This window comes from Rutilus rutilus (assembly GCF_951802725.1).
Source record: "Rutilus rutilus genome assembly, chromosome: 17".
Taxonomy (NCBI): domain Eukaryota; kingdom Metazoa; phylum Chordata; class Actinopteri; order Cypriniformes; family Leuciscidae; genus Rutilus; species Rutilus rutilus.
The window spans coordinates 27835078-27861139 of record NC_140230.1 but is presented as its reverse complement, the minus strand read 5'-3'; the positions used below and the strand labels follow the sequence as shown (position 1 = coordinate 27861139).

The 26062-nt window shown below is 37.8% G+C and overlaps 2 protein-coding genes across 2 annotated transcripts; one reads left to right on the top strand and one right to left on the bottom strand.

Annotated features, from left to right (window-relative positions):
* Positions 1 to 18867: 18867 nt before the first annotated feature.
* On the bottom strand, positions 18868 to 22046 carry cd83 (CD83 molecule). The gene is made up of 5 exons (XM_084384851.1): positions 21910 to 22046; positions 21713 to 21828; positions 21043 to 21271; positions 20717 to 20823; positions 18868 to 20632 (listed from the first exon to the last, which is right to left on the bottom strand). Exons 1-5 carry the CDS (start codon positions 21980 to 21982, stop codon positions 20498 to 20500), a joined length of 660 nt encoding a protein of 219 aa, XP_084240977.1. The 5' UTR covers positions 21983 to 22046; the 3' UTR covers positions 18868 to 20497.
* A 56-nt stretch (positions 22047 to 22102) lies between these two features.
* Positions 22103 to 26043, top strand: LOC311275683 (uncharacterized protein). Its single transcript, XM_084384852.1, has 7 exons — positions 22103 to 22233; positions 22905 to 23026; positions 23128 to 23247; positions 23343 to 23376; positions 23461 to 23517; positions 23673 to 24309; positions 25798 to 26043. Exons 1-6 carry the CDS (start codon positions 22173 to 22175, stop codon positions 23753 to 23755), a joined length of 477 nt encoding a protein of 158 aa, XP_084240978.1. The 5' UTR covers positions 22103 to 22172; the 3' UTR covers positions 23756 to 24309; positions 25798 to 26043.
* The last annotated feature ends 19 nt before the right edge of the window (positions 26044 to 26062 follow it).

The following is a 26062-nucleotide window of genomic DNA, read 5'->3' as shown; positions in this document are numbered from 1 at the left end:
TGCTTTACATAATAAACTTTATAATTTTTGAGGAATATGTGTACTGGATCATACAAAAACTGGCCTGGAGCATACAGAAAGTGTCTGATTAAATGTCTGTCTGATTAAATAAATGTCTGATTATTGTTTTCTATTTTGATTCAAAGGTGCCGGAATGCTGTAACGGATCGACATAACAATGCTAACATGCGGCGAGGGTTTTTATAGAGGTGAAACCGTGTACAGGAGGTAGCTTGAGGTGTAAATCCTGAATATTTTTTCCACATAGCAATTCTGTGAGGTGAGTAGTTAGCTAAATCACACCTCCCTCACACACTCACACTTATAGGTGGTCTCTGATAAAAAATCACCCTTAACATAACCACAGATTACAAAAGGAAACACAAAGTACTGCTCGCGTAGAGTTTAAAAAGAATGCTGGTTTTATTAGATGTGTTATTGAAAGATTTTTGTGCTGAATGAGGTGGCCACACTATTCTTCTGTCTACGGTCTCTGCTGTTTTCACACTTCTCTGGTGCCATAACACCTGGAGTTTCAGTCTAACACTCAACTCGGCTTCTGCCAGGCCATTCTGTGCTTGCTTCTAAATGGTGCGTGGATACTTTGTCAATGTTCTGTACATTTTAATGCTAAAAAATTAGTTTAAATCATTATCTGTGACCCTGGATCACAAAACCAGTCACCAGTAGCACGGGTATATTTGTGTATGGGTCAAAATTATCGATTTTTCTTTTATGCCAAAAATCATTAGGATATTAAGTAAAGATCATGTTCCATGAAGATATTTTGTAAATTTCCTACCATATATAAAACATTTATTTTTGTGAGTGGATGCAGCACAATCACGAACATAAATGGACAAGATTTTCTCAATGTTTAGATTTTTTTTGCACCCTCAGATTTTCAAATAGTTATATCTCGGCCAAATATTGTCCTATTCTAACAAATCTATACATCAATGGGAAGCTTATTTATTCAGCTTTCAGATGATGTATAAATCTCAATTTTACTAAATTGACCCATGTGACATATTGTTTTATACTACGGGGCTGTTAAATGCTTCAATCTGATTGGTTGACAAAAGTTCTAAGGTGTGCAATTATTTAAAAAGGGAAACGCACGGCAGGTCTTGACCGCATTTCAGTTCCACATCACTTTGCCAAATGATTTCAGTTATTTCAAAGGTCCTTACAGCCTACAACATCAAAAGAATAATGACACTGACCAAGCAAAAAAAATGTGTAAACTAGACAAATTGTTTCCATTGTTTTTACCACAAAATGACATTTTAGTACAGACAGCATATACTCTCTCTCCCACTCAAACGCACACACAGAGAATACGGATACACACTCGCTCAGAAACGTGTTGTCATCACTGTTCTGACGATTTTCTCAGTAAAATAGTTTAACAACTTAAAAGCTACATGACATTTCTCACTAGCGAGGTAATTACTGCGCCATTCTTGGTGCAGATAAACACTAAACAGTTTCGCTATTAGTAGAGACGGACAGTGTTGAGAGACGCACAGACTCAGGTATACCTAATTCACATACACTTAATCTCTCTCTCTCTCTCTCTCTCTCTTTCTGCATTAGTCTGCTATCAGTGGCTGAAGCCTCCATTACTAGCTCTAAAATGACGTTTTGGATTAGCAACGGAGGCTTGGGATTAGAAGCGCAAGACACACAAGAGTGTTTTAAGGACAAAAACCTGACAAATCCCTTGAAATACATCATCTGAACAATGTTTTGAGGTTTGGTAAACATAGTACAAGCGGAATAATTGACTCCGGGCCGTTGAATTATTGATAAATACACCTCGGTGTGCATTATTTCTCTAATAATTCAACGGCCCGTCGTCTATTATTCCTTACATAATTATCCATAAAATGTAATTATCCGACTTTTATATTTGTGTGTTAAGTAGGCTATATTGTAATAGTTCACCTAAAAATGTAAATTCCGTCATTATATACTCTCACTCATATTATGGAACAAATAAGATCTTTTCAAAGATATTTTAAAATGTTGAGCACATTTGACATTTTATTCACAACCTATATCCACCATTGCACTTAGTCAAACTCCAAACACCAAGATTTTCATAACGTGGCCAAAAATTATTACTGTTAATGTAAGGTTTACTGTCTTTTTTATAATTCATTTTTTTAAATACTCAAAAGTTTTTTTATTTAGGTATGTTAATGTTTTACTTTAAATAAAGCTAATTGTATTTGCATTTATTTACAAGGCATATACAATCACTCAATTAAACACACACAGAAAAAGGAAAAGTGGCTTCTATAACATTGTTTAAAAGCCTCACATCAGACTTTTTTTGTTGTTGTTTTGTAAAAATCTATTTCAGTTCCTGAATACCCAGTGAGGTACAGAGGTGGAAACTGCAAACAGAAAAGCGCTAACAGAAACCAGTTGAGTGACAGAAAGGCACAATGTTCTACAAATAAGATTCTCTAGAGTGAATGAAGCAGTTGATCTCTTTGGTGATGCATGGAGGATAGACACTTACAAATACAGTTAATCATTTTTCAGCTCCTGAGAAGTGTCATAAAAATCATTCAGCTGTGTGGCATTTATGTGGCTGACTAAAATAGAAAATCAGAGTCCAGGTGAGTTTATAAGTGATCTGTTTTCTTCATCAGTCTGCTATTTATCCCCACATTACACGTTCATTACGCTCTCCTCTCATTTACGTGTCTGAAGCAATGACAGGCAGTTTGTCGGAGGGGAATACCAACTGAATACATGCTATCACCGGCCTCTAAATGAATGGCTAGTGTTCTGTGCAAGCCTTTAATTCCAAACCTTTTACTACAGTATGTGTTTAGCCTTTAACCTTTTCACAGAATGTTTGTAAGCTTTACACAACCTCCCATGTATTTTCTGCATATTTGCCTATGTGTACGTCTGTCTACCAGCTTCAGCCAGTAGACATATTTAATTTTCTTGTTTTTTTACTTCTTGTGAACTGAACAAAATTTTACATTTTCTAAAGAAATTCGCCACCAAAGGGTTATGACAAAAAAGTCATGACAACATGTGCCTTTCCAATAGTTTAACTAATCAAAGTAATTTATTCAATTTCAACTTAATTTTTAAAGGAGAACTTGGTAACTTTTTTAACTTAATAAAACTGTCTAGAAATCATTTGGATGGTTAAACAACCTGTTCTGGTGATATTGGTGACTTTCCCCGCTCCCCCCAGCGTTCCCAGGCGGAAAACCAACCTTGCAACTTGGGGACTACCGTCCCGGCAAGATAGAAATTGGAAGTCTCGTGAGAAGCGAGAACTAGAACGAGAACGAGCGCGAAACACAAATTGCTTTACGGCAATTCGACATAAACACCCACGCATGTATGATGTATTACCAGATTACCCACCTCGGCAGACATAGCTCCACACGATACAGTTGGCTTGCTCCGATCAAAACAAACGCACATGAGCAGCGGTAGAGAGGGGGAGGAGGCCGCCGCAAGTGAGTTTTATTACGACCGTGTTGTGAAATATACGCCCACCACAGCTGTAGGGGGAGCTCGTGGGGAAAACATGCGACAACAAAAGGGAAAATCAGCGAAGAAGTGACTAGAGTTCGCTAGAGTTGCAGAGTTCTCCTTTAAGTTATACGAGATTCAACTAGGCAAGAAAAAAAAAAAAAAATTGATTACTTGAAATTTTAAGGCAGCACCTGAACTTAGGTGTCAGCCTAGCTAACAGGACACATTCTTAGAACTTTGGCTAACGTTCTGGCAAGGTTATAAAATGGTCAAATAGAGAAACCATTCCCTTAAGGTTTTCTCTAATGTTCACATTACCAAGAAAATTTGTTTTTAAAACATTTTAAAAAACTGGACTTTTCATAACTGAATAGGAACATTTGCAAAATATTCTTAGACCATATTTTTCTTTCAATTGTTTTAGCTGAACAAAAATGGTCCGTTATGCTGCTCGAAGAAGCAAACCGGTATTTGTTGTCATATTATTTTAATATATTATCATAATCATAAACACAACTGGTTGTATTAAAAATAGTTTTACTGCAATTTGCTATTCAAGTTGGTCAATGAATCAGAAATCGCACATTTGCAGGAGGTAGCTTACTTCTGCATTGAAAAATAAGGTAGCACCTATAAATCTTTTTTTTTGTAGGACTAGATAATATAAAGTTAAAAAAATGCTCTGCTATGACATCAGACTGACACTGCAATACGTGTTTTGTTTCTATTTGGAATATTTGATATTTTAAAATGATCACACAACACAGGTAATCACACATTACAAGACCATTACATTACCATTACAGATATTTAGACCATTACCAGTTCATGTGTAAAATGACATTTCAGACAAAATATTATGTGTAATTTTTGTCTGTTTTTCCTTGGCAAACGAAAATGGTTTTAAAGGAAGCCACAGCTGAATTAACTGTTCCTGAATGAATCAGTGTTTTTGAACAAATCCGTTTAATTGATTAATCAGTGACTCGCTCGCTTAACTTGTCGGTACTTGAACTTGTCGTAACTTTCAGAACGATGCACAGAAAAATACAAAACGCTAATATAATATGTGTAAATTCTGGTGCCTATTGTCTCAGAACCCAATGAGATTTTTTTTTTTTTATCAGCAGAAACAAAAACCCTGTAAAATGTATAAAAGCTTATACGACTGTGAAAAGTCAATATAATTTGAGTTATAATTCTGTACAGATAGAAAGAAAGGAGAGATTAATTGGAGATCAAATGCAGCTTACGGTCACATCCTATGCTATCTGTTTGTGGTTTGAGCTGTACTGAGTCTAGGCGCAAGGCATGGCATGAAGCCGAGATCTACCATGCTGCTTAAAGAGACTGTTTTCGGGGGATGGCCCTCCGCTCGGGGGCCTCCCTGTCTGAGAGAGCGGCTACGAGGCACCAGTCTCTGCAGGGGAGACATAAGCTCCAATCAAAACAGGATTATATAGACCGTAGTTTAAAAGAGAATAGTGCCCACACACAAAGACAGTTGCACTGAGGCAGATGACATGTTGAGGACAGCTTTCCTTCACACCACACACTGGTTAAAGCTACAACAAACCAGTTTAGTCTCAGACTACTCAAACGGCATAGTCATTATACAAAATTTGTTCATTCTTAATCCTATTCCTCATTAACTAGCTCCCCAAAGATTAGCATAACGTCCAATAAATACAAAGCAAAACTTCCCGCGCCAACAAGTGACGCACTAACACTTTTAAAGCAAAAAAGGTGCGGAAGGCCATTTGAGACTTTTGTTAGTTAAACCACATCCCGCCAAAGTTTCTTCCCAGTGGCACGGTGCTGAATAAAACGATATTGTGACAGGACATGGGAACTCCGCCAACGCATCTGTAACACAGGAAGAAAATTCAACGGGAGCCTGCTGTAATTAGACTAATAAATGTTTTACCATGGATGTATTGGAAACAAAGCAGGGCTTATTGCAGCGTGCATGGCTTTCATTGCGAGACCTTGTAAGCGAATGATGTCTTCTACTCCGAGTCAAAGGGCGTCCTTAGTGTAGCAATGAAACAATTTAACGGGAGCTCAACCTCTAACAATAAAAAAAAAAAAAAATTTTGCTACTAAGGAAGGAGGAAATGTGGAACTGCTTTCCTTGTTTTAGAATTGACGGATGTTTGACAATTTGTATGAGGATTTTGTTTAATTCAAACCCATTTTATGTGCATATAAATCCTGATTAAAGATATGAATGAGGCCCTGAGTGAATGTCACTGCTAAAGCACATCGATTCGACAATGTTATGATAATGTGTGTAACATTGTGTGCCACGTCCATTAAAAACACGCCTGCTGCTGTTGCAGAATAATCTGGTAGAGAAGGTGGTGTGTTTTTGGTTTGATGTGGTGCTGAGGAGTCTGGCTCATTATTGTATAGGACCGGTTTGGCCTCAGCCACAGAATATGACCTGTTTAGACCCGATTAGCCCTCTTTAATGACCATGGGGCCACCATATCACATTCCCCCAACCTTTTATTTTATTAAAGATGTGGTTATTCAAAGAGTGTTGGGGAAATAAAAAGTGGCATAGACTGGGTCAGGAATTCATACACCACTGGTTGCTGGCAGACCAAATCATAGCCACATGAATGATGCTTACAGGTAGGTAGGCTGAAGTTCGGGTTAGGCCCTAGAAAGAGTGAATAAGATTAAATAGGAGAGCCAGACAGGTAACCTTGATGTTTGCATTAGCAGTGCATTATGGCCTCCATGTGTATACTGTATAGTATATCCAACCTCCTACTGTAGCGTACATTGCTCTGTAATTTGCACAGACTGTGTCCTGGGCTGGTTAATTAATCACAGAGACCAAACCAGAAAGGACTGCCTGGTGTTTTTGATTGGAATGGTTATATTTAGCTGTCTGACATGCCTGCTGGGTTACTGACGGTCAGTGCTGCAAAAATATCCATTTGTCAAGTGAAAATGCACTTGAGGTGTTTCATATCTCTCCCAAAAGGATTCTTCACTTAGACACAAGCCATAATAAGAGCTGAATTAGACAATTTCCACTTATTGAAGACCTGTACAGTGTACAAAAGAATAAAATGGATAGCAAAATATGTAACCACCTCAGACTGTCTGATATTTTTCAGGATTTCTCATTATTGCAAAGCCAAGCATCAGTAATGCATTAATTTTTTTTTTTTTTTTTTTACAAATGTTTGCTATGACACACTTTTATTCTATCTAAAATATGATTCTATATTCTTAATATACAACCAGCTAACTAAAATTGTCTGTAAAATCATTAGCAGTTGATCCATCCTAAAACCTGTATGACTTTCTTACTTCTTTGGAACACAAAAGAATATATTTTTAGAGAAAAATATATTTATTTTTATTTTTATTGTTTACACATGCAATTAAAAGCCAATTGGTCCAGTCAGTGTTGTTTGGACCATCCACCGTTCTTCACAATATCTTCTTTTTGTTTAGAAGAAAGTAAGTCGAGAATAAATATAGGTTTATTTTTCAATTTTGGGTGAACTGTCCTTTACCAAGCAATTACATTAACATTTGCAATAGGAGTCACTTAAGGATTTTTACACAGCAAATACAGCATTTCATCTTCACCTTTCATACAAGACCCCCCTTCAGCAAGCTTAAATAGACATACTGGAAATTTTGCATGTTTTATCCATCCTGCTTGACACCCAGCTTTCATAATTTAACATGGCACCTTTTACACATTGAGCATCTAATATATTTTCTCAGCTGGAACTCTTGAATAGCATTGTGAGCTTTGTTGAAGTGTTGAGTTGCAGAGAATCCACATCCACCTCACAGGAGGGGGGGTCTCTGAATAATGAATCTATAGAGGAAATACATGTCCTGCCAATGAAACATTCACAAAACCTAGACTTTGCCCTTCTAACCGTAGATAAATATTCATTTTTAATGCTGGGGAAAGTAGGTCTGGACAGACGATTTCATCTCTTGGTTAGTGGAAACCCGACAGTCCATGGTCCCTCCAAAACGGAGCCACAGCTGTCAAATCAACCTGTCAGGAAATGCTAAGCAATTGCCAAAGATGAAACTATTTGCCAGGTTATACAGATGAAACCTGCTATCCAAACACATTTAGATGAAGGGACCTTTCAGCAGTAAAATGTGCAGAGCAAACTTCTCTCCATGAATTGTGTCTTGAAATAATACTAATGTTGCACATCAGTATATTGATGATCCTATTCCTCAGTTTAAGTTTAAGGACAGCCTCATTTTTCTCACACAAAACAGTCTCTTTAGTTGGCTAAACTCAGAGGTTGTCAACCATAGGGTTGTGGAGGATATTTTTAAAACGTTTAGCATACTGTTTTAGACATAAGTTAGATCTATAAATTTGTAAAGTTTTGAGAAAGTACATAAATAAAAAGTATTTCTAAATAAAAGAGCCAATCATCTTTAAAGTTGTGTTTAAAATAGTCCAAGTGACTACAGTGGCTCAACCATAAGTTTATCAAGCGACGAGAATACTTTTTGTGTGCAAACCCCCCCAAAAATAACGACTTTATTCAACTAATCATTTTCTCCTGTGAAATATATTATTTAATTGTGAGTTCGGCAAACAGTTTTTGAGATTCCAGGATTCCCCCATTCAAATAGATAGGACTTGGTCTTCGATGCCTGAAATTACGGTGGCCGAGAGAGCTGCAACTGAAGAAAACACATACAATTAGAAAAAAACACCAAATTAAGAAAACATTTTGACAACATGTGCTGCAAACACTCACAATGGGCCTCATTCACCAATATCTTCCTAAGAATTTTGTACTTAATAAACTTCCTAAGAAAAGTCTACGTCTGATTCATGACATGTTCTTAAACAACAGAATTGTTCGCAGCTGTGTTCTTAGGATTGATGAATCCCGCGTCTTCGTAATTGAAAGCGCTTGCCAGTTGTTCCTAATTAGCATAAGAAAACGCTCCGCAAATTCCCATATAAGGACATGACACTTCAGGGCCGTGTGCAAGAAAAGTTGTAGACTGTCCAAAAGACGCACAAACGGACGGTGGTGGTCCACCGATCAACCAAACCAATAAAGAACTTCAGTAATTCTGAAATAGAAATTATACCGCAACAGGTAAATGCCAAACGAGGCATAATATTTGATTTAATCAGCTTAATTGCTGATGTAAATTGCAGTGTTAGTGTTTCTTTGCATACTGTGATTTATTTTTTTCAACAAATGATCAGAAATGCATTACAGGAAAATACTATCATTGTAAACGACTGTAGAATTAAATTAAATGCAGTAACCAATTATTTGGAGCAAACTGTCATCACTCAATTGTGCGTAAGAGTGCTCTTGAGTGTGCGTAGATTTTGTTAGCTAAGAACAAATCCAAGATAAGAAAACATTAGTGAATGTCAGAATCTTCGTGAAAAGTGTGTAAGTGGGGTTTATGAACACATTTCTTCGTAAGAACGGTTGGAGAATGAGGCCCAGTGTAACCAAATACAAAAACGAGCTGCAAATACTCACAACACAACCAAATACAGAAACGTGTTGAAAATACTCACAACGCAACCAAATACAGAAACGTGTTGAAAATACTCACAACGCAACCAAATACAGAAACACGCTGCAAATATTCACAACGCAACCAAATACAGAGACGTGCTGCAAATATTCACAAAGCAGCCAAATACAGAAACGTGCTGAAAATACTCACAACGCAACCAAATACAGAAACACGCTGCAAATACTCACAACGCAGCCAAATACAGAGACGTGCTGCAAATATTCACAAATCAGCCAAATACAGAAACGTGCTGCAAATACTCACAAAGCAGCCAAATACAGAAACGTGCTGAAAATACTCACAACGCAACCATATACAGAAACGTGCTGAAAATACTCACAACGCAACCAAATACAGAAACACGCTGCAAATACTCAATGCAAAGCTCAGCAAATACTCACAACGCAACCATATACAGAAACGTGCTGAAAATACTCACAACGCAACCATATACAGAAACGTGCTGCAAATACTCAATGCAAAGCTCAGCAAAAACTCACAACACAACCAAATACAGAAACACGCTGCAAATACTCACAACGCAGCCAAATACAGAGACGTGCTGCAAATATTCACAAAGCAGCCAAATACAGAAACGTGCTGAAAATACTCACAACGCAACCATATACAGAAACGTGCTGCAAATACTCACAAAGCAGCCAAATACAGAAACGTGCTGAAAATACTCACAACGCAACCAAATACAGAAACGTGCTGCAAATACTCATAAAGCAGCCAAATACAGAAACGTGCTGAAAATACTCACAACGCAACCATATACAGAAACGTGCTGCAAATACTCACAAAGCAGCCAAATACAGAAACGTGCTGCAAATACTCACAAAGCAGCCAAATACAGAAACGTGCTGCAAATACTCACAAAGCAGCCAAATACAGAAACGTGCTGAAAATACTCACAACTCAACCATATACAGAAACGTGCTGCAAATACTCAATGCAAAGCTCAGCAAAAACTCACAATGCAACCAAATACAGAAATGCACTGCAAACACTCACAATGCAACCAAATACAGAAACGTGCTGCAAATACTCACAATGCAACCAAATAAAGAAATGCACTGCAAATACTCAAAATGCAACCAAATACATAAAAGAGTGAACAGACTTTTCTTGAGAACTAGAAATAAACAAACCTAAATGTCAAGGCTAAAATAAAAAAAATCTCACACGCACTGTGAGAAATGATTGTCAATTATAATGCAATTGACCAAAAACTACAATAGTAAACAAAAAAGAAAAAATACTTTTATTTATAAAATGTCATTTTCCACCTGTGAGATCCTAATGTTTTCCTCTGAATTATGTTACGTGGGTGGTTCACCAGAATTTTGAAACTCTGGAAAATGGGTTGTGTGCCAAATAGTTTTTTTTTAAACCCTGGACAAATGGCTTGCACAAGAGCATCTAGTACATGATATTAAACACATTAAACAAGCTGACAGAAAGAAAGACAGTTCATGTAAATCATATTATATAACTGAACATCATAATTCTCTTTATGATAAAACCTAACACATAAGCAGACGTGATAATCATATTCACAGATCTTGTTCATTTAGAGAGAATGTCGTAACATGGTCAGGCTCCACCAAGTGCAAATTACTCCAAGTTATAGACTTTAAAGTGATCCCTTCCTTTTCTTCATTCATGGAGCTGAGAGGGGCCACGAACAGATGAACTTTGTATGTATAGTGTTTCTTATATTTAAATGTTCAAGAGGACCACATTACCTTTTTTTATGATTTTGATTGTAATAGGGTCTTATCAAAACCAGATGTATGCAGTAATAATAGGCAGCTGCATAACTCTGCCTCAGGGCTTTTCCTTACATTAAAAAAAAAGAAAAGAAAAAATGAGCAAAAGGAAAAGGAAAACTTCCACATGCTAACATTTACACAGTGATTTCTTTTAATTGCACTCTGCTTTTTAATTTGCCTCGGACTAATGCTTTTAAAAATGTGCAGAAGGTATTTTATTGAAGTTTTGCCTAACGCTGGACCATGTTTCCGTGCGTGTTCTTCTCTTTGGTGCATACCTGGCAACCTGCATTCCTTGTTTCATTCCCTGAGTCAAACGTGTCACACGGCATGTCGAATGAGCTGACTTCCATCAGTTCTTTGCTTCAAAGGATTACTGTAAATTAACATTCCTTATGTTGGGCTGTATGGACAAGTCCCAGTGAATCATGTTCGAGGCTCTGGTTGCAGCCTTGACCAAAGAACGGAGGTTTAAATCTACATGACTTGCTATAGCTTACTGAAAGGAGCATTGTGTGGAACGCCATGTTTCTATAAACTTCCAGTGATGATAAAGCTTCTGAAGCAAGTCTTCAGAAACTTGACAGCTTAAAAAAGTTTTGATATGTATTTTGACTTTTTTGTTACCTGGCTTGCAAAAAAAAGCAGAGTTTTCATAGACCATGACCAGAATTGCATCATCATCATCATCATCATGTTGTTATAGAGTCTTCAATAGAGTCTTCAATTTTGGCTATTATACTTATTATTTATATTAGGACCATCTGTTTGACATAGTTCATTTATACCATCATGGTGTAGTAGGCGTTGATAAAAATCTGGGAGGTAAAAGATTGTTCCAAATTCTATACTTCCTTGACAGAACACTGTAACCTCAACCGTCTCCTGATTAAAAAAAAAATTTAAATTGATGAGAAAAGCAACAACATAAATATTGTGGGAGTATTTATGGTTATGAGCTTCCAGTGGCAGTTCCTTCCAGATCTATATTTCTTGCATTCAGCTTGTGGAAATGATGGATTGAAGGCTTGAGGAAGAGCCCAGACCCCCGACCTGCAATAAAGCAACTTTGCCGGATGACAGCCACGGCACCATCCACAGCCGTCCTCCTAAAGGAAAAAAGTGGACGGAGAAGTGTGCAGAGGGGAGATGTGCATGAGGAGAAGAAAACCCAAGAAAAACAAACATTGATCTTAAAAAATATGGTGCAGGTTTAACCTGAGAGTCACAGCGCTACTGTATGTCTTCCTTAACCCTACTAAACCTCAACTTTCCATGTGAAGAAAGTGCTAGTCGGTGAATGGGTGCAAAGCACTTATGATCATGCAACTGTTGGTGTGTGTATGAGAAATCAGCTTTAATTGGTACTCAAAATGACTTAATTATAAAATGAAAAAAAAGTCATTCAAACTTAAACAATTATTTACTCACCACCGTCATGTTGTTGCACATCCGCATGACCCATAGCTCTCAAAACTCATTGGCATTTAGGTAAACTTTTAAATTAAAAACAAGGCTTTCCAAGTGACTGATGTGAAATGTAGTGCAGAGATTTTTCTTCTTTGACATGCTCTCGTCAATCTCGTGTTCTAGGTCTAGTTAATAAGTGGAAATGTAATGTTAATATAGGCCTAATGTTTGTGAGAAAAAGGTGGATGGGTGCTGGAAGAAGCAATGTAACAGTATGTTTTGCGATGACGTCAACAGGAGAAACTTTTAATATACCAATAACAGAGATTCTGACATTTTTACTAGGCTACTGAAAGACCCAGACTGTGACAGCTTTAACTGAACTCATATTTTCTTCTTGGGGACGGCTGTTTTCAGATGTTTCTCTGTTGTTTTTTCGTACCGTTCAAAGATAAGTCACCTATAAATTGCCCCTTCATGAAAGAGAATCAAAGCTGATGGTGTTTTAAGTCGCCTCTCCGTGTTCTCAACACTAGCAGCATGGCCTCGTTTCATTCGTCTACCTTGTCAAACTAAACAGACAGCACCATCTTGTGGTGAAATGAGGTAAACCGTTCTGCCAAGTGGAGAAACTCATTATTGATAAGCCTACTAAAAAAAATTCTGAGTGAGTGAGTTATTGGACTTCCCATTTTTACCTGGCAGATGATAACGTAAAGTAGCCAAAAAGTTCTATACAGACTTAGACGAGTATGGAAAACCATTTCCTCCACATACGAAAAGAAACATGCCTTTGTAAATTTGTAAAACCGACTTAAAAAAGGCAGAATTATACTTAGTTATGACAAGTCGAAATTGAAAAAAAATCTTAATTTAAACATTTTAATCTCATATTTATGATTAAGTATAGCCTATATCATAATTTTGACTTTTAATTTCATAATAATGACTCACCCAGAACACATCTAGCAACACAAAAAATCGAAACACCTTGACTTCCAAATAAAAACATGGCATCCAAAGAACTTCAGCCTCCAAAAAACCTCAAAACCTGTGTATCAGAGCGGTAAACAGTGGTATTTCATGGTTTAAAAATAGTAATAGAGGCCCGCTGCCACACATCTCACGTATTTGTGAGTGAAAGCCTTGAATGTTCCGCAGATGGACACCTTTATTCTCTCGCAGTCTGAGCTGGAGCATCGTCGTTGGACTGTGGTCCTGCTCAAACTCACGGTGGTTAATTAGTGTCCTGTGGGAGCCTGGCAAATCCTCTGTCTAATGAAACCTCTTCAACCAAAGCCACAGTGTCTCCACCGCATTAGAGCTACAGTAGCAGACTCACAATAACATCTCAACGTTATTATGCCTTCTCAGTAAGTAGAAAACCACATTGCTGTCTCTCACTGGTCGGTCAAACACTGGACCCTCTGTCATTGGCAACCTAAGGGAGAGACAGCTGCCTAGTCATAGTAACTGCAGTATCCAGGGATTACACCCAGACTGCTCCTCACACAATGGAGGGCTTCTTCTGGCTTAATGAAGCAGATGATGTTTAATCCGGAGGTGGATGTGGCAAGTTTCATCACAGAGCTCTTACGTATGGAAGCCCATTTCCGCCACATAAGAAAAAATCATGCTTTGGTAAATCTTAATTGACATAAAAAGTCATAATTATGACAAAATAGGTACTAATAGACATACTAAGTCATAATTGTGACATACCAAGTCATTTTGATGACATAAAAAGTCATTATGGCATACTAAGTCATGGGCCTAACTATGACATAATTCGTGACTTAGTATGTAATAATTATGACTTTATTTTGACATATAAGTCATAATTATGCAGTCATAATTATGAGATTAAAAGTAAAAATTAAGACAGTCTACTAAGTCATATATATGAGATTAAAAAGTCGAAATATGTGTCTACTTTATACAGTATTGCGAAGTACAACGTCACTTTTAGGAATACTGCTGTGACATTTCTGAAATGTAACTGTTTTGTCATCTTTTTTTGTTGCCATTTATTTCCGACAGAAATATATATGTCCTGCACATGTACCTGGTCCTACTCGACCTGCTTTGAGTGGGATTTGAACAGGTGTCTCCGGCATGGGAGGCCGGCGTGCTAACAAGGACGCAGTCTCTAGCGTCAGTAGCTCGTGTGTCTCTTGAGGCCAGGGTAGTGAGGTTTACACAGCTCTTATTGGCTTACTTCTGTTACACTCACCCCCCTAAACCTCACTCCTATCTGGGTCACGGCACCAAATGTAACTCCGGTCCTACTCGACCCTCTCTGAGCGGCATTTGAACAGGAGTCTCTGGCATGGGAGGCAGGTGCGCTAACAAGGATGCTAAAGACTGCCGTCTCTAGCATCTGTCGCTAGTGCGCCTCTTGAGATCAGGGGAGTGAGGTTTACCTGCACCGCTCTTACTAGCTCGCCTCATTTACTCACGCAACCTCAAACAATGAACACAGCTGGAGACTTGCTGTCCGAATCGCGAACAAACGACTCCTATGTGTGTTTTTTTTGTTGTTGTTGTTTTCAACAAGGCAGTCAAAAAGATTTACAAAACATCCTAGAACATGTTCGTGAGTTAGCGGTCTGAATCAAACTCATTGCATCATCGTTCTAAACCAAGAGACGTTTCTCCGTTATGTCTGATATCTATTTACTGACTCGCTCGTTGTTCATACTGTATGACATTAAAGATACATATTAACAACATAGTTTTATAATTGTAATAGATTAGCAATGTTTTTCTTAAAAAGCATTCAAATAGTTTGCACAATTGACAAAATATTGTTGATTAATTATTGTTTAGATCCATTTGTAAGAGAAAGATTGTTTGGGTGACCTGTTGAAAGCATTAATCACTCAAAATTATTTTTAATTTTTTCAAACAGGTAGAAATATTATTTCAAACCGTTAAATTGTTGTGTACATAATCAAATGTCCGTTCATTTCAGCAAACCACAGTTGTGGTATTTGACTTGTTAGCTAAAATTGGAAACCATGCACTCACTGAAGCACTTCTGAACAACCATTTTTATCAGGCAATTCCATCATTTTTTTAGAGTTGTGTTCTAAATGACGCACTATGCACTTGTATACTATTTTATGGAAGCTTGTTTCCGCCACTGAAAAGGTAATTGGGACAATTATCTGACTTTTTTCTCAGAAATGCATTATATAAACTCACAGTTGTGAGGTATAAAGTCAGAAGTACGAGATATACACTTGCAATTGTGAGTTATAAAGTCAGAATTCCACGATATAAACTCGCAATTATGAGTTATAAAGTCATAAGTGTGAAATATAAACTTGCAATTGTGAGTTTATAAAGTCAGAATTCCGCGATATAAACTTGCAGTTGCGACTTATAAAGTCATTCACAAGTTCGCACTTGCAACAAATTAAACAGAGTAAAGATTATGCGTAGTTGGCGTGCTGTCCGGAGGAGGGCTCCGGGCTCGGAATTTTGGCCCGAACCCAGAGTATTCCCCCCCGTTGTTGTAAGAGTAGTTAGGACTAGAAGTGAGGAGATGGGGTGGTGGAGGGATGCTGTTAAACTGTCTGCTGTATATATATATACCTCTTAACTCGTTGATTGGGTTGATTAACGGAATGTGCTCCACTCGTGTTTAATTAGGTTTGATTATCTGAATGTGCTCCACAGGTGTTTAATTAGGTTTAATTATCTGAACATGATCCTCCCTAACTTTGTTAAAACATCATGAAGTGTGAGATATAAAATCAGAATTGCGTGATATAAACTCGCAATTGCGCAGGCTTGTGGGCTCCATAAAAGTGCATCAAGGGCACATATCGGCCGCAGAGGGGATGCTGAAACCTAAAATGACAAATGGGATACCCTACGGTCTTGTGGACTTCACACACACGACGTCCATTGTAAGTCCGCAAGTGCACGAACCCCTGACCCAAATGGCACCCTAAACACTCGCGGCCTTCCTACGAATCCACACTTTCGTGACGTGATGCCGCATTGACTGTCGGGTAAAAGTCTGCTGTGGAGCTCGCGGGCTTACAGGCTCAAAAGTGCACATCAAGGGTGCATATCGACCACAAAAGGACTCTCTAAACTGACAAATGGGACACCCTACGTTCTCGTGGACTTCACAGTCACGCGGCGGCCATTTTAAGTCCACAAGGCTGTAAGCCATTTAAATTGGGACAGGGCCAAAGTGTGCCATTTTGGACAGAGATAGCCCCTGCCCTCTGCTTATTAAAGCAGCGACAGTGCATGAAGTGTCCAACATTCCACACTTCGTTTTTTAAGTTCAGTTAATTAAGTGCATCGTGTGGGTATTTAAAGTGTACTTTTTCTTTTTGTAATTTGGTTACTACAAAATAGTACTAATTGGGACGCACCTAAATAATATAAAGGATAAAAGAGAGAAAAGAATTATTTATCAGCTTGTTTACCCGCTCCTTCACATCTGCGCTTGACTGAAAAAGAGTCATATTTTTTGCTTAACACACACTTAATAATATCAGCCAAGACATTTGATATCATAAGTATGACTGGTGTGGTGAATAACTTGATTGAGCGCCAATCATATTATCAAATCCAGTAAGTTATTGATGGTTATAATTCAAGGTTAATGTAAATCAAGGGGAGTTCATTTAGCATTTTCCTTACTGCCAGGTTTCCATTGGAGCATAATGTAAAATGTGGTTTGGTTTGTGTTATTGTTCCATAAAATTATGTCAGACCCAACACGAGTTTAAAAATGAAACACTCCATTTGAGCTTGAAAAAATAAGATCTCGAATGCTAACTGAGTGTTTGAGGTGAAAGTCATGTCTCATGTTGTGGGTCAGTGGTTGTGGCAAAGCAGTTTGTCTATTTTTCATGTTCAAGCACGCTTACTATTACAGTCAGATGGTCGAGGAACCCCGTCATCACCACCATCAATAACGTCCGCAAGTTTTGTGTTCGAATAATTTATAATAACGAAATGTCAGACAGGTTTGTGAGCTCATTAGCGAGCTTGATAAATGGGCAGGCAGGTCTGGTTATGCTCAAGACAATTTAAAATGATTGAATTTACAGCTCCATTGAAGTATATGATTGTGTTATGATTAATCAGGAAAATAAATAATACATATTTCAACTAATTAGAAATAAGGATCAATAAAAAATAAAAAAAGACTATATAAACATCTCACAAGGGAGCATTTTTCTTGGGACCCCTAGAAAATGTGTACATTAAATACAAAGAATTGAGAGTTGTTTTTAAATTTTCCTTTAGTAGTGCACAAGTGTTGTAGGCTATGTGAACAACACTGTAACTGCTCAACTTGTTCTTCATAAGAAAGGATAGTAGTGCTCATTGGTTTGGCAGCCACTAGAGAGCGCCATCAATCTTGTATCCTTGTTGTCTTTATTGATTGCACAGCATTTTACTTGCTGGGTTATTTTGTCATGTCTTGTCGTTAAATTCTGCTTTTTATCATAGAAATAAAACACTAACCCGACATGAGGATGATCCTTCTAAAGAGTCAGTTACATAATTTTAACACCGAAACATACCTGTTAGCATTCTTGATTCCTCAGATGCCTAAACTAATCCCAAAGAATTATTTAAAAGAATATTATTAGGCCTGTTTTAAAAATAGGTGATATTCATGAGGATAGACAAAAAATAAATAAAATAAAATAAATCTTTGAGAATGAAAATTCAGCAATCGCTCTCCCCTCCACCATGTTTAAAGTTTATGGCACGCCCAACTCGAGACTTGGGTATCACCGGGAATTCCGAGCTTCCGGTTGTAAATACAACTTCAGAGGGTGTTCATGTCCAATTTTTAATAATATTGAAAGCAAGTTAGTGAAGGCAGTATTAGTTTGGTGACAGGATCCTGACACTAATGTGTTTGTCTTGTCCTTGTGTGAGCGTATGGCTTTGGGGGTGTGGACTCTCTTATGTCTGTGTTTTGAGTGTTTGGGGAATGGTGTCTGGATCCTGATACTTCGGTCTAGTCTTGGTTTAGTTTCGGGGTCCTGCCATGCTCCATGCATTTCTGTCTGTCTTGTGTCTTGTTTTCTGTTTGGGCACATGGCAGATGAGAGTGTCTGCCATGAGCTCTTCTGTCCTGTATATTGTTTTCTAATGGAGCACATGACTTGTTGTGCCATTGGTATGTCATGTGCTCTTATATACTGTATATTGTTTTCTAATGGTGCACATGACTTGTAGAGCCATTGGTTTGTCATGTGTTTGTGTGAGCACATGGCTTCTGTCATGTTGCCATGTGCCTTTTGCACATGGCTTTTGTTGGTTACTGTATGTGTGCCATGTGCTTTTCTGTGTCTCTAGTCTTAACCACTCTCTTGTTCCCTGATTATTGGTTTATTTGCCCCACCTGCTCTCCCTTGTTACCCTCCTGATTTCCTTCCCTGTTTATTCTCCCTTTGTCCTCTGTCCTGTGCTGGTTTGTTGTGGATGTTTCCCCATTAGGTGTTGCTGTCCAGCCCTGCCTTGCTGGTCTGTTTTCCCCCATGGGGTTGTTTTTGTTTGTTGTTTTATTTTATTATTAATAAAAAGCCCATTGAAAACTCTGCTCTTGAGTCCTCACCTGACAATTAAAGTACTTTATTTAGATTCTGACTTCATAGATGAACAATCTTAACAGAACACACTTAATTCAATACGCATTAACATACAATAACTTGCATAATATACAATAAAGAAAATGAATTTATAAATAAATCCAAAGGAAATATCATATGAGGTAGTTTTTTTCTTTTTCTATAAGAATAAAAGCATTGAAAACATGATTTCAAATATCATTTAAAAGTATTTTAACATATTCTGAGAACTTAGTAGAAAATCTGAAGGCCTGCCTTCCAATAACATTAGCCGCTTTCCGACCAAGTAGTTACAGGAACTTAGTTCTAGGAACTGTCCACTTCTAAACAGTTCTAAGAACTACTCTCCCCCAAACTCAGTTTTGCTGTTTGCGTTCGCACTGGCCAAGTGGCCATAGGAACTAGTAGGAGGGGTAAGGGAGTGACGTAAGCACGGTGACTTTTATTTTGACGGCGCGACCCACCTTTATTTTGGCGACGCTGAGAACGCCAGAGCAAACAATGCTCGCATTCTCTGTGTTTATTAGTTAGCGATCTGTCTAATAACAGTACTGTTTATTATGTTATTAGATAGAACTGTTATAGAAAGTAGACAGTATATGAAAAAAAAGGTTATTAGCCTACGCCGTGTGGTTGATGTCCAGTGTTGCTAGCTGGGCAGATAAACATAATCATGTTTGGCTTGCCCTCAAAAGTTGCGTTGGATTTTCTCTTCAGCATAAAGGTTTAGAGACCCATCTATCACTGTTTTCCATGTTTGTATAGATAGTTTCTGGAGTAAATATAGGCTATAATCTGTGTGTATACATTCTAGCTGTTTTAAAAATGGCGGGTGCTGGTGTTCCGCGTGCGTTCGGTCAATCAGCGTACACTGACGTCACGGGTAGTTCCTATAGTGCTGGTTTAGACCCTACTCTGAAGTAGGACCTAAATTAGTTCCTCCAAATGGAGTTCCTAGAACTAAAATCGTTCCTAGTTCCTGCGGTGCGAACACGCCGACATCCGGGTACTTTAGCCAATAGTTCTAGAAACTGTGAAAAGGTTCCTCCGGTCGGAAAGCGGCTATTGATCACCAAGCATAGCATCCAAAGCCAGTCCTTCTCTACTTCCGTGGTTCACACTCACAAACAAGCAAACACAAATTTAATGCAGTAAGCACTTTTTATTTTACTATATATGTGCACCACGCACATTCATAAATATTGAAATAAATAAAGGATACTTGACACGCGGGACACGATACCCGGTCTCCTGGGTTAAAGTCCTGTGTTGTTTGAACAATCCACCACCCCAACAAACCGGGCCTTTCATAGGCTACTCGCTACCGCTCTTAATGCCACGGAATCGTGCTGACATCACGGGGAAAAAAAAGAAAAAGAAAAGATAAACGTGTCCGTGTCCAGAGGTTCCCAACCACTGGTGTACACGAATCAATAGATAAAATTACGTGTCCATTTCACGAACTGCCGTGAGACTGGGCTGGTCTGACAGGGTGGGGGGCATGGCATCATGCTGATGTTGGTCAGCCATCACTGTCATGGGCCTGATGATGTCAGGCACACATCGTCCTGAAGGTGTACATGTCCCATGTACTCTGATTTATCATCACACAAACACTTCAGGCAAAGTCTTGCAATCCACATGCTTGGTGACAATCAAGTTCTTGCCTTGATGTGGCATTTTCAGCAAAGAGTCTTTTGAGAGCTTCTTGTTGCTTTGGAATACATTCCTTAAACAAACCTGTGGTAAACATGTCTTTGGTAAATGCCTTATCTTGACTCAAAGTATATACTTTATAGGCTATTAAATGAATAAATTACTTACATAGCTTAAGCCAAGCATCAGGAGTGCCACACCGAGGACTGTGATGGCCACGACTACATAAATTGAATCACTTTTATTAAATTCCATTTGCTCAGCTGTATGATGCTCTAGAAATACAAAACACATCAACATCAGATTGTTAGTTTGCCCACTTTCATCATTCATTTGCTATTGCTGTTATCATTGCTTTTAGATGAACTACAGCTTTAATTAATGTGCTAGATCACCCCAGTGAACTTAATTTTGATTAAAAAAGCAACAAAAATGTGTTTTTAAGTTTAAGAGTATAAATAATTTTTGTGGCCATTAAAAATCCCCAAACTTACCATAGACCTTCAGTAGGATTTTGCCTTCCTGGTTCTGATGGCCAAGAGGAGCAGACAGAAAGCAGTTGTATATTCCACTGTCTTGTACAGTTACATTAGACAGAAGAAGGCTCTGTGTTTTCTCAAGCAGCTCAACCTCTCGTTCGACACCTTTGTATTTTTCCACTTTGCCACTGTTTTCAGTTAGTCTTACAAGACCACTTATCGTTCGGGGAGGCCCTTCAACAACCTGTAAAACAGAAGTTTAATTAATTAAGTTAAACGGCATCTTCATTTAAAACAACACTGAACATCTCTCAAGTAGCTAGAACATATAGGGACTAATTTGTATGAAGTACCCTGACAAAAATGTAAAAGCATCATTTTTCATTGCACCTTGAATAGCCTAGGCTACATGAATGTACATGAATGTACACAATAGTCTATAGGCAATAGGCCTAGGCTATACATATCACATTTACCTTTATTTGACAGAACATTAAAATATTAATATTATAATCTGCTTCGCTGTTTAATACTTTTTAAAAATGTACTAAGTCATTTTTATGTATTTTTTTATACCTGAATAGATAGTTTTAGTGGTTATTGAAGCAAAACGAACATAGTAAACAAAAGATGATAGGGAAAAAACACAAGGTTCTCAGTAAAGTATACAAATGTTGAATTTTACCTTGTACCATGTCACCAAGCGGTACTGGACACCCGCCTTTGATTTCGCAGCGCAAGGCAACTCGACATCCTCGCCAATGACAGCGCGAATCTCATTCCTTACACCCTCTGCCACAGCTGAAAATAAAACACCTCATGTCAACCTGGATCAACAGAGTCTGCGTGAAAATACTCGCAAGAATACGACTGGAGTCTTACCTAAAGTTACAAGACATACGATGAATTCCGAGAAGTAATGCATGGTTCTGGCTATCTTGGTCGGTGTCGACATGGTTTATATAGGCTATGTATGAGCAACACGCTTGCTCACTCGGCTTTTGGGGAAGTTGGAAAATCCCACACGCGAGAGTGACTGAACTGAAGAGAAAGTAGTTGACGTTAACCCGGAACCGGTGTGATGGTGTGAATGTAGGCTATTTTACTTTCATTGTTGTGACAACTGCTAGCGGCTCAACCACGCCATGTGTTGGATCAAAGAAGCTTTCGTGGGTTTGATATCGCTTTCGTTCTTTTTTTGGCCTGGTAAGACCTAACGTTAATTCAAATACAAAGTGCCATATCGCTTCACATTTAATCTCGACTTTAATTGCTGAGGCTTGAAGTTATCCCAAACATAGTAGTGCGATGACAAAAAATGACGTAGCGTTTGTTTACAGTCCGTTAGTGAGTCAGCCTGAATAATAGGCACCAACGGACAATGCTTGGTGTTATTCTGATTTATTTTATTTTATTATTATTATACTGCATGCGTAATCAGTTTGGCTTTTTCTAAATTGTAATTCTGTGTCTGTGCTTTGTGGCAGTTTTCAGCTGTGAGAAACGCTGGAACAAGCTTCTTCAAAAGGTTTTAATTTTAACAATGCATCTTAATCTTGTTAAAATTATATATATGAGCAGTTAATAAAAAAACAAAAAAACATGTTTGCTAGAGAAAGATTCATTTGGAAAATCCCCCTTTGGGATTCCCCCATATTAGGCTAACGTTACGCAGTTATGCACGCGGTAGTTTCAAATCAACCCTCACTGTCACTCAAGTAAATGTGTACTTTACACCACAGACATGTATTTCATATACAGATAAGAATAAGGTGCTTACGCCTTGATTTGGTATCTATCTATCTATCTATCTATCTATCTATCTATCTATCTATCTATCTATCTATCTATCTACATACCTACCTATCTTCCCTCAGTCTGGACTATAGTCACAGAGACAACACAAAGCTACACCTGCACGGAAGAATTACACCATCTACAATCTGAATATGCGATGAAGCACCCAGACTGTGATCAGTATTGGTCTGCACAGGAACTTGTGAGTATAATAAACAATTAATTGAAGTTAAGTAATAGATTCTATATATAGAATATGTAAAATACTCTGCAGGTTACTGACTTTCATGCTGTTTCCTTCAGTCCATTGGATCGTTTTTGAGATTCACCCCGGAGTGTCACAGTCCATGCAAAGAGTTGTCCGTTGGGAGAATCACATTGACTGAATGTGTCAATGTCACCCTGGCTGTAATATGCTCACAAGTGAGTCATTTTCTGTGCACTGCAGGGCATGTCTTTTAAGAGTCCGCATTTGAATAGCACATTAACCAGCATCTGTGTCTCTTTAAATTGTAAAGGATGATTTGACTGAACACCGTGTGCATTTTAATGGTAAGTTTATTTTCTAACAATAATATATTGTTATAACAATTATATATCACAAGTTAATGCTTTTACACATTTGTTGTTGTTTAGTTTTAGGCAAAAGGGTACCTCAATCACTGCACAAACCTGTGCAGAGAGATCAAATTGGTAAGAAGAAACAAACTGTGTGTGTGTGGGTGGAGGGGCACTACAATCACAATCAATAGTTCTGTTTATTTTTGAATAAATATTTTTGGTTTCATTTCAGAGGATTTCTCTGTTTGTTTATCTCTTTTTTTTTTCTTTTTTTTTTTCTTTTTTAGGTATTTTCCTGTCCATTGCCTTGCTGGTCATAACCATTGCATGTCTACTATTATATGCTGGATGCAATCAAGCCACTCACTAAGATATTGGATGAAGAGAGCCTTCAATAGACATTCAACTTCGGTCAGGGACTCACACGGCAGGGACTCATATTTGTATATAGCATAGGAATTAGAGATGCACCGGTACTAAATTTCCTCTACCGATTAATCATAATGATATATGTAGATACGAATATAGTTTTATTTTCTTAAGGAAAGAAAATCTCTCATTTGGTACATTAATATAATACTAGAGGTTAAAATTTACAACAGAGCTATTATATTCAGCTGCTCTTTATTTTCAGAAATAATAATTACACTCAAATAAAAACTGAAATGTTTGTATAACACATTTACACATAAGTTAGTTTTCATAAATACTTTGTCCTAATGGCAAATTCATTCAAACATGCATAAATAATTAACAGTAAATAAGCTTCTCTCCCAATTTTTATTATTTTTTATTATTTATTGCTAACTAACGAACTGTAATCACTGGATAACTTTCCTAAGGTAAATGCAACGTTAAAGGGTTAGTTCACCCAAAAATGAAAATTCTGTCAGTAATTACTCACCCTCATGTTGTTCCAACCCCGTAAGACCTTCGTTCATCTTCGGAACACAAATTAAGATATTTTTGATGAAATCTGAGAGCTGGCTCACTCCTCCATAGACTTCTAGGTGACCGAAACTTGCTGGCCCAGAAAAGTAATTAAAGAGATCGTTAATATAGTCCAAGTGACTACAGTGGCTCAATCTTAAGTTTATCAAGCGACGAGAATACTTTTTGTGCGCAAAAACAACAAAAACAACGACTTTATTCCACTATTCATTTCCTTCTATCTGGGCCTCGAGTTGGTTCACGTAGTGTTTTAGCGCAGCGCGTCTGTTACACGTCACCACGTAGGCTCACTATTGGCCGACGCTGGTCATGTGTGTGATGCGTGTGACGTACAACACAGACGCGCTGCGCAAAAACACAACGTGAACCAACTCGAGGCCCAGATAGAAAGAAATGAATAGTGGAATAAAGTCGTTATTTTTGTTTGTTTTTGCGCACAAAAAGTATTCTCGTCGCTTGATAAACTTAAGATGTAAGTAGTCACTGTAGTGACTGTAGTCACTTGGACTATATTAACGATGTCTTTAATACATTTTCTGGGCCAGCAAGTTATAGTGTCTTAGAAGCCTATGGAGGAGTGAGCCAGCTCTCAGATTTCATCAAAAATATCTTAATTTGTGTTCCGAAGATGAACGAAGGTCTTACGGGGTTGGAACAACATGAGGATGAGTAATTACTGACAGAATTTTCATTTTTGGGTGAACTAACTCTTTAAGTGACGTTTTGCTCACATGCTAGTTTATTGAAGACTTTCCGTGGTTGAAACACAGATTGAGCGATGACATGAGACATTTGAACAATGGAGCCGTGAACTTCACACACTTTTGAAAATCCTGAGTTTAGTTGATCCTGGAAAGCGCTCATTGTCCACAGTTGTAAACACCATGGCGTTCTTCTTCCACGAGGGGTTTTGGCGTCACGCCATTTGTTTCCAGGCGGACTGTTAAAGAACGCGACACATGCCTCCTGGACATCCTGTAGAATTCAACCAATCAGATCACGACTTCGAAACTTCAAAAGTGTTTCCAGAAAAGTGTCATATGCATCAGACATTCAGCCAACAGTTTGTGGGCGTCACGTCACGTGACGTCTGAGGCTGAGACTAGGCTCGCTTAGGCAGCCCTAAATTTAACACAAGACATTTTCTTCACACAAAATAAGTTGCAGTCTGACATGTTTTTCCGCCACCTTTTGATTGACCGGATATAACCGGCCGATACCAATTATTGGCCGATACATCGGTGCATCCCTAATAGGAATAGTACATCAACTTTATATACGGTTTGTCTAGGGTTATAGTTAACTAAAACTGAAACCATTAAAAAAAATTGTTACTTAACAAAAAAAATAATAATAAAAAATAGAGATTTCATTTCAGCTAGTTGCCAAGTTAACATTTCTCATTTTTAGTTTAACTTGATGTACTAAAATTAAATGATTAAAAATGACATATTATCTAAGTAATACTTAGTTATAAATGTATACATAAAAGTTTGTGTAAATGGAGACACATGAAAACACTTGCTTTGGGTTTGATGTCTCCCCAAGGTGCAAAATTATATATTATGCTGCTCATAAAAAATAACACAGCATTATACTGTATTAAACTATTTTTGTATTTTCTTTGCTTCATATCTACCTCTGATGATTGTATGTTTTACTGCTAGTCGTGTTTTTTTTTTTTTTTTAATAAATGCTGCTTGTTTTAAAAACTTGTTTTAAACTG